The following is a 10,419-nucleotide window of genomic DNA, read 5'->3' as shown; positions in this document are numbered from 1 at the left end:
TATCTATCTATCTATCTATCTATCTATCTATCTATCTATCCATCTATCTATCTATCTATCTATCCATCTATCCATCTATCCATCTATCTATCTATCAATGTATCTATCCATCTATCTATCTATCCATCTATCCATCTATCTATCTATCTATCTATCTATCCATCCATCTATTATTATTTTATATAATATATTTTTAATATCCGTCCATTCTCTCTCTGTGATCAGCCAATTGATGAATCTTTGTCATGTTCTTGGTGTATCAGTACATTCCCCATACTATTCATTCATAGATCTATCTCCTCCACATGTTCCATATAACAGATATCATTCTATAGCACATTATACATCTGGCATTATTTATTCCCTTGTTCTTTCTCTGTACAGTCCTGGGTGGCCCCGTGGCCCCTGGCCTCTCTATATAGGTGACACATGGGTGATGGGTGATACAAAAGGTGTTGACTGAGGCAATGACAAAAGGAACATTCTAGAATCTCCCGGTATATTATTGACTTTCTATAGCGTCTACCCAACCCTGCATGCCTGGGATTGTGACCCAACCAGTCAATGACCTTTCATAGTAAATATCTCCCCGGATCCCTTGTCTTCCTGAATGACGTGTTTTCTTAGCGGGGATTACAAACGTCAGCGCTAGAATAGGCCGCACTCTGGAAAGTCCAGCACTGCGGGGAGGACAAAGCTGAGGGATAAACCCTAATCCTTTGTAAATGACTTCTGTTTAAAGAACATTGCCAGGTGACTAAACAAGACTCCTAATATAGAAAAGATCACTAGAATAATGACCTACAATTATCATTTACTTCAAGTTGTCACATTGAAGCTGAAATATGAAATCAGACCTCGGGCGGGCTTGTCTACTATGTATGTTACAGGGTAAGGAGGGATATAGGATAGGAAGATAACCTGCAGGAGTAAAGGAGGTTCCTCATGGGCGTTACCATTGCTAGGGGAGTAGCTAGGGGGAGGGGCGTTTCGGTTCCACAATGGAAAAATACTGCGCTTCCAATGCTATCTATAGCCTGATGAATGCCACATTCACTGCATATGTGGAGACAATAGTTACTTTGCACATTCACCTGTCAGATGCAGTGATACAAGGTAACCTGCTGTCCTTCATGCAATATACAGCCAATCTAAGATGACAAGTGAGTACAGGCTTTATAGATTGTGATGGGTGAATCTGCCCAGGTTCAGTGTTCTAAGTTTGGGGAATGTTAGCTACCTGGCTGGCCAGGTCAACATTGGTTGTGAGCATGTTGTTAAGGTATGTATAGGGCACGATTCCCATGCGCAGGTGGTTGACAGTGGAAAAGCTGCTCCTAACAACTTCTAGTCAATGGAAATGCTGCCAACTGTGTAACGTAACAAGAAACCTTGTGGGTACAGCATATACCAGGTGATACAGGTGTCTAAATGAACATCAATATGAATATCAGAATATCTTAATTTGAATCTGCTGCATGTGTAATTACACTTACAGGTCTGGTCCCTGCCCCAGGCTATGACAGAAAGAAGAAGCAGAAGACCGATCAGCTTATCTCTCTGCTCTTTCCTCCAATCAGCAATCTCCTTAATAACCAATAAGCACTTCGGCATACATTTTATTACACAGAAAACTGCAATGATTTGTATCTTTTCATTTGCCTGGAGTTCTGCTTTAAATAAGTCTGTGCACATTTCAGCACCAGGCTAACAGACAGCTCCGTCGTGTCAACTTCCATCTGACGCATGATGACGAGGGGCATTCTGACAGGAGGAGAGCACCAAGGTGAACTCATCACTGTGGTATTAATGAAAAGCAGCTATTCTTTTTAACATGGGGAACACCTAAAATACTTTTCAGATCTACAGGGAGCCCCTTCTATAATTATTATATCCACAGCTCACAGTATATTAGTGTGGGGGTCGGTGTGAAGAATTCCTCTTACATTGCTGGCCAGTGGGAAGAATGTCACCCTTACAGATAACCAAAATGATCATTGGTGTCACTTTAATGGCCTGAGAGGCGCAAACTACTTTTTGCACACGGAACCTCAACAACCTCTGGAGGAACCCTGTAGATTCACAGGCTGAATGTTTTGGGAATATATTGACTGAATTTTCTAGAAAATATTTAAAATCTAACATTTTTTACAGTGGTATCTATGTACAGAAATCAATAAATAAAATAATAAAATGAAAATAGAGTTTTAACCAAATAAAAACCCAATATTACAATTTTATTATTATTATTATCATTGTTTTATTATTTATTATTAATAATTATTAATTATATAATAAATAATATTATTAATAATAAAAATATTATTAATAAAAAAAATTATTTCTTATAACAATTTTTGAATGACTATGTAATGACAAAATAATCACAAAAAAAAATCTCCATAGTGGATATGTAAAATCTGTTTGGTCCATATTGAGTGGTTAACATGCACTGCAGACTCCATGCTGCCTTCTTTATTCTAACATTATTTCTAAAATAATTACCTGACGCCCAGCCGGAATAGCAACGTGGCTAAATTTAGATTTTTATTTTCTTTTACGTAAATAAATTACGGAAATTTGTAAAGAAAGCTTAAGGCAGCAAACAAAGAGGACAAAAACTCATATGGAATGTGAGCTGACAGACGGCAAGCAAGGGAGGAGTTTTGCTTTCTGTAACCCCCTGTGTTTGTCTATGAGATGAATAATAATTTCAAAGGTTTCACAGGGGAATAGAGCTATGGTAAAGGTGGACAAGATGAATGACGATTCATTGGCCCTGATTTATTAAAGTTCTCCAAGGCTGGAGAGAATACACTTTCATCAGTGAAGCTGGGTGATCCAGCAAACCTGGAATGGATCTGGTCTAGGATTGAAAACATTTGCTAACAAAAGCTTGACTTTTAGGAAATCCATTCCAGGTTTGCTGGATTACCCAGCTTCACTGACGAAAGTGTATTCTCTCCAGCCTTTAAGAACTTTATTAAATCCGGGCTATTAAATCTGCCCTCCACCATTCTATTCATCTTGCAGTTGTACAGGATGCTCTCTGGGAGTGAAATCACTTACTCTGAAATCACTGCACACTGTGAGCTTCTCATAATGGACCTGATTTATTAAAGTTCTCCAAGACTGGAAAATTTAGACATAGGAGAACCTGGGTGAGCCAGCAAACCTGGATTCATTGACCAGATTCATTCCAGGTTTTCTGGATCATCCAGTTTCTCCCATGATACTTCTCCAGTCTTGGAGAACTTTAACAAATCTTGCCCGGTGAGCATGTGAGAAGTCAAATAGAGCCCATCTTATTTCTTGTCTGGAGCGTCATCTAACCAATTCCTCCCCTGCTTGACTGTTTCTGCTCTGGCCAGGTAAAATCTCAGCCTCCTTGGAAAGACAGATTGTGGGATCATTATTACTTCAACTGACCAATGATTTTGCTTGGATTCTTCCCATATGACCAGAAGGGCCAAAAAGTTTGGGCACTGAGGTGGGTTAAGCTCATTCATTTTATTAGGCTACCCTACTTGACGCAATGCACCCAAATGTACCAAATCACGCTGCTACCCTGTGGCCCTCATACGAGCCACACATGAGTTCCCCTATAATTTCTCATCTATGCTCCAAACTGTTGCACATCACTAAACCTTTCACCCATCATCATCACCCTTTCTCAACCCTTTTTACCCCTGAGGAACACTTAAAATACATTTCGGGTATCAGGGAACCCCAGCTCCAATGAATCAATGGGAAATAAGTAATTTGTATTGATTGCTAGTAGAAGGAATCCCACCCCCCCCTCCCAGGTCAGAACATTACCGGACGGAGAGGTAAAAAAGGCCCTTGGTATCTTACAGCCGGTTCCGCTAAGAGGTATTGGACCCATGCAAGCACCATCTTATGGTGGAAACTCAAGGAACCCCTGGCAATTTCTGGAAGAACCCTTGATTTCCATGAAACCCCGGGTGAGAATGGCTTCTCTACATTAATATATTTGCTAGCAGGGAAATTAGGAATATCTGCATTTTATTTTTTTATAGTTTAGGTTTAGGGACTGGCCGGGGTATGTCCTTTGCCAGCACAATAATACTGAAAAATTACTTTTTATTTCAAAAAAATGATAATTATTATGAATCATTCATTTAAGATAGCTACAAGACCAAGCAAGACTGCAAACCCTAAAAAAGAGGAATCTTCATCTCCTATATCAATACCAAGAATTTAGGCATTTTTTGTAAATACGAGTAAAGTGCGTTTTTTATTTCATGGAAATCTAATTTATCATAGACAAAAGTAAAAACAAAGCGTCTTATCTCTGGATCTCTTATCTCTGGATGCCATAGGACGCAGCCAGATGATAAGAGTTGTAGTATGTAATATAGGAATCTGGGAAACCAATTCTGCAGCCATTGGTGCTCATCAATGCTTCTACTGGGGCATAGGTGGTAATGCCATGGCGGTGGTATTATCTGCTGACTGCATGCTTGCGGGTGAAGAGCAGAACTGGCATAATGGGGAAGGGGAGGATAAAAAGTAGTTTCCTCTGCATGATGGAACTGTAATATTTACTTGTGATTCCTTCACGGGAAAGAAAAGAAGAGGAGATGGATATTGGATATCTAAGTTCTCCAGTTTTGCACTTACATGCATTATATCCTGGTGAATGCACGCATGTTAATAAATGATGGGGTTACTATCACCCTGTGACCCCTGGAGTCTAGAGGGGATGGGGGATCACAGGCTACAGGGGTGGATAGGGGGACCACAGGTTGAAGGTCAGGATAAAGTGATCAAAAGCTGCAGGGGAATGGGGGGAATAGGGGACTGCAGAGGAGGGGGACCCCATGCTGAAGGTAGGGATGGGGTGACCACAGGCTGCAATGGTGCCGATGCTCTCCTTCATTTTCAACATAGCTGCTGCAGCTTTATGGTTGCAATGTGCACGCTCTTCAGATGTGACACCCGCTTGTGTGCTACAGAAACATGGCAGCTGGAGATCTATTGAGCAGGATAGTATTATTTATAGCAGTGTATATCCTGGGGTGTCCTAGAATTTGAGGGGTACAGGTGTGGAGTATATGGTGGTGTAGGGGGGAATTAAAGAGGTACTCCCACTATGGGTATGTAACCATAATATTTGGGAGGCCTCATTGGGGGGATTAGGGTATGTTTGGTATATAAAGGGGGGGCATGGAGTGTAAGGGGTACATGGTGGGTGTTCTGGGATGAGAAGTAAGGGGTAGATTTTTGGAGGAGAGGGGTAGGGGCATATAAGGTTTTGTGGTGCATTGTTTTCTAGTTATACCCTTCAATTTGTTACAAAGTTACAAAGTTGCGGTTTGACCACAAAGGGGAGAGAAGATTTTCGCATCATTTTAGGGCCAGGAAAACTCATTTGGGGACACAGTGTATATGGAGGGTTTTACATTTAGGGGTTTGGAGAGGAAAGATGGTATTTCATGATATTTGTGAACATTCGGCTCAACGAAGAGGTTCATTTTGTTGCCGATTGGGTGAAATCTCCCCTCCCTGGTAACACTGGGAGCAAACCCAAGTGACATTTCTCGGCCCCTCGCATTATTTCCATGACGCTGCTCTATATTACGGCTGCATATAGTTCACGTTGTGTAACTCACAGATGACGTGACTCTGCCTAAAGCCAGAAAATTCCACACACATGTGTAACAGCATGACGGTATGTTTAAAGGAGAACTCTGCAACCTGCTGTTATTCAAGGACCATTGTAGACTTTTAGCCCATGGGAAGCAAAGTCATTGTGTCTCTGGAAGGGGGATTCCTTAAACCCATTGGAGTTCCCTTTCAGCAATCTCACTCAGTTCCCTATTCCTGAGCAGTCATCCCAATACCGTCACTATATGGAGCCCTCGTCCCCTGGGAAGGATTGTTGGATCACCCAGGTTCTCCCATGATAGTCTATGTTCTGCAGTTTTTGAGAACTTTAATCAATAAGGTCCATTGATTCCAAATATGGTTTGGCTGAGTATAGGAATTCTATGATCATATAGAATTCTTGAAGTAATAATGAAAATTATATAGAATGGAGAACCCCAATGGATTTACAATTGGACCCATCACAACTAAGCCCTTGCTTACACATATATTGGGCCAGCATCAGAACAAGTTTAACTAATAATTTTTAGTGTAGGTATGACCCGTGTGTTTTGTTAAGTATAGTAGGAAGAGTAGGAAAGGGTTAGGACCTACTGCTACTGGAACATTGGTTCCCATTGGAAAATTTCATCCCACCCCGTGTTTTGGAGGCAGCTCTAAGGGCCCATTTCGGTCTATAGAGTCCATTATTAAAGGTGTATTGACATGCGTGATGTATATGTTAATGTACGTTGCACTGAAAATGAATGGGCTGATAATTTACCCTAATGACCCTTGTTTCCATATTTCAACCCTAGGGCCAACGTTGTCCCCCCAAAGGAACTTTTTTGGCCCCAAAGGAATTCTAAATATGAATTGCAGCTGGCCCGCTGATGCATTGAAAAAATGTCACTACTACAATTCCCGGCATCATTTATGTCTATAGACCAGGGGCTTCTTTACCTATGCATGGCCCTGCATTGGACTGTTTTATAGACGCACGAAATTATAGTAGCGGTGCTATTTCAATGAAAAGGAAGTTCCAGACACTCATAACATTAAGCCCCGCATTGTACTGTTTTATAGACGCAGGGAATTGTAGTAGCGGTGCTATTTCTCTATTATAGGCTTGTTCCAGATTGAATGTTAAGCAAAACCTCTTTGTTTCAATATGAAAAGATTTGAGGAAAACGTCCTCAATTTTTCCAATAAACTTCAAGTTTGGCCAGCGACTTTGTCTTAGTTTTTAATTTTGGCCCACTGTGTATTTGAATTTGACACCCCTGCCTTAGTGCATTGGGGTTCCATTTAAAGGGAATGGCCCGCAAAAAAATTATGTATGTTACTGGTAGAGGATATAGCCAACAGTGGGACCCTGTGCAGAACAGACTTGGGGCCCCCTCTCTGATCTGACTTGGGTCCATCCCTGTATGTTACATGCATTCCATGGCACTGTGATAAGTTGGTCCTAAAATTGTCCTTTCAGCAGGGTTCCCTGGACAAATAGAAAAGATGAATCTCCTCAATGGAGGCATGTAAAAAATTGTAAATGGCTGCTTTCCATTCATTTTACGGGGCAGCAGATAAATATAAAAAGTGTAGCGATCAGCATGCCGGATGGGACTCTGAAACATTGAAAATCAAATGTGAATTTAGTATCTTTACTGGTTTCAAAGTTTCAGTAGATTTATTTAGTGATCCTGATCCCTTTCTTGCTCCCCCGGCCCACCTACATATTTGGCTCTTTTTACTCTACAATTTTTTTCATTTACATGCTTTGTGTGAAAGCTGCCTGCTCATTGGGAATCAATTGCAAAAGTGTGTTGGCACCTACAGTACGTTTGCTCCGGAACCAGGTGTTGCTGGTTACAAGGTGGGGCAAACTGGGCCATTACCCAAGGCCCTCACCTTCTCCAGACCTCCAGTTTACAGAGTGGAAGGGGGTGGAGAGAGCTGAAATGCTTGGCATTAGTGACCCCAACTTCATTATTAGATCAATCCTCACTGCTACAGGTCCTCACTGTAATTTCCCCTCCTTTTAGGTAGATTCACACTTTACTTGGTGATGGTAAATCTCCCCAATGGGGCCCTTCCCAAAGATTTTAGGAAATATAATGGACCTGATTTATTTAAACTCTCCAAGACTGGAGAAAATAGACCATTGGGAACTTGGAAGAATTTGGAATGGATCTGGTCCAAGATTGAAAACATTTGCCAAATAATAGCAAATGAGTTTAAGGAACCCATTCCAGCTATGAATGATCATCCAGGTTCTCCCATGATAGTTTATCTTCCCCAGTATTGGAGATCTTTAATAAATCGGGCTACCTAATTCTGAAACCCCAAACCCAAACTGTAAACCAAACACATATAGAGAGAACTATGTGGGCTGCCATAGTTGACCCACTTCCAACAATTCCATGCTTCCTGGATACCACTGGCTCCTATTTATTCCAAGCATGCAGCAAGTAACATCAATATGAACCATGCAAACACACACAAAGAAGCCTTGCCGAAATATTGCCACTTCAACCATTGTTTACTGATTCAAGCAGCACAGACTACAGACAGTTTTCCATAGAACCCTATTGTTCATCCAGAGGTTTCTATGGGTTCCTTGTGCAATGAGCAGTTCATGACTCTTAGGTCAGTTACCAATGACACCAATGATCTTTTTGGGTATCTGTAAGGGTGACATTCTTCTCAATGGCCAGCAATGTAAGAGCCATTCTTCCCACTGACCACCACACTAATGTACTGTGAGCTGTGGATATAGCAATTATAGAAGGGGTTCCCTGAAGACCTGGTAGTTATTTCCAGGGTTCCCCATTAAGAAACAATGATCCAAGTGAGGCTTGACCTCTTGATTTGCCCTCTTGTGCCATGCCAATGCCTCAGAGACTACCCAAGCTCAGTATGACAGCTAGAGAAGTTCAGGTGGACATTGCCTTTCTATTACTTCACCAGAACAGTACTGAAAATTGGAACAATACAAACTGTAAAAAAAATACCAATGCAGCATCACAAAAATCAATACAGATTTCGGTGTGGTGCTGATCAATGCTGCAAGGAACAGTCCACCCGAATTGTATTTGGAAGTTGTAACCCTCTGACAGTTCTTTTTAACATCTGGGGGATGCCCCTACAAAGATCTCATGGTAATATTTCTGTGTTTTCTGGATCTGCATGCCTGCATGGTCTGTTCCCGAAAAAAGGGGCCCCAACTATTCTGCTGGGAGCTGGGACACCAAAAGGTAGGCAGGAACATCCCAAAAATTTGAAACAAATTGGGAAAGAAGGATCCAACTCATAGCCAAGCCTCCAAGGTCCATTTATATCTAAAATACCCCTTTTGGGTAAATTGATCCTTGAAAACAAGAACAAAAATGGCTGGCAAAGTTGGCCCCCAAAACTTCATAATACCCCACCATGGCCCTGCGCCTGGATGTATATCACCCATCACAGAGCCTCAGATATAAGAATGTCTGTATCGTACAGGGCAGGACCACTTACCATGTGTGAAGTTGACCCAGAGCAGCAAAAGTTTCCAGACCACGGCCATGGTCACCTCGCGTCCAGCTTTGGCCTTTTGGCTATCTCCCCCCAGCCAACGTTGGACGGGTCTGTTGGGGGGGAGCCTCGTGTTTCACTCGTCTCCCAGCTGAATGACACACTCTACACAATCGAAGACATAACTGAGAACTGGTTTGGCGAAGAAAGAGACACTCCTCACTTTTTTTCTTTTTCAAATGACCTACTCCCTCCCCTTCCAAATATGCAGAGAAAACAGTAAATTTTACAGTTATGATACTTCACCTGTAGACAGGGCGGATCACCTCCCCCAAGATGAATACCACGCTCTGATATTTGGCTCCAACAATAGATGGAGCTTGAAATGGGGCCAAGTGAGAAAGATGGGACTGGGTAATGTAGGAACACCATGTGCAGTAACAGAGAACAACCAATGAGAAAATGCCTTCTATTACTCAAACTACAGTAATGTAAAGAAGGTGAAAGCTGATGATTGGTTATTTTAGTTCTTTTATTCCAATTTTTAGGGCATTCCACATCAACTTTTGTAGCATGATAATGTGCATTGCAAAAAGTTTAGCTGTTTGTTTAAATGGCCAGAACAGAGTGCACCTGCCAGTAGGAATGCCTTCTTTATTGGTATTATGGATTACATACATTGGAGTGCCATTTAAAATAAATTGCATGGTAACACATGGCAGTAGTATGCATTAAAATAGGTGCACGAAACATGCAACACCGACCTTACTGCAATAAAAAGTGCATTTGATAAAATGTAAAAAATATATTGACATTAAATACATTGAGTGTGAAAAAATGTTACAAAGGATGAGCAGATTGATTTTATTTATTTTATTGAGGATTCATTCATGTGTGTGCATTGTGGCAACATGCTGGATATAGAGTGAGTTATCGCAGCACACATCTCTTACATTTCATCAGAATACCTCCAGTGCATTGTGCTGCACGGCATGCCAACGCTTTGTAGTGCAGCATGTCCGACAAAGGGTGCAGCTCTGATTTATGGATCACTGTAGAATGGTATTACTGGGCAGGGAGGGGACATGTGGGGATGTTTACACCTTATATATTTGTTTTGTATGTATTTGTTGTTGTTTTCAATTCTTATTTTGCTTTTTTTTTTATCCTCTGTTTATTTTATTTTTTTGTGTGTGAAAAAAAAGTAAAATAATGAGGTTAATGAGGGGCAGCTTTTTGGCACAAGTAAAAGTCCAGGACAGATGAAAGGAGCAATACCCTTCTTAAATCAATTGCACC

The 10,419-nt window shown here is 41.2% G+C and overlaps 1 protein-coding gene across 1 annotated transcript in view; it reads right to left on the bottom strand.

Moving 5' to 3' along the window:
* The window catches only part of LOC140341231 (urokinase plasminogen activator surface receptor-like), a 20,862-nt gene extending 11,690 nt beyond the window's left edge, over window positions 1–9,172 (bottom strand). The window contains exon 1 of the mRNA XM_072426793.1: window positions 9,124–9,172. Within this exon, the coding sequence (XP_072282894.1) occupies window positions 9,124–9,172 (49 nt within the window). The remainder of the gene's footprint in view (window positions 1–9,123) is intronic.
* Between the last annotated feature and the right edge of the window lie 1,247 nt (window positions 9,173–10,419).

This window comes from Pyxicephalus adspersus, chromosome 11 (assembly GCF_032062135.1).
Source record: "Pyxicephalus adspersus chromosome 11, UCB_Pads_2.0, whole genome shotgun sequence".
Lineage (NCBI taxonomy): Eukaryota > Metazoa > Chordata > Amphibia > Anura > Pyxicephalidae > Pyxicephalus > Pyxicephalus adspersus.
Note: the sequence above shows the minus strand (reverse complement) of the source record. Positions and strands in the feature narration are given on the sequence as shown.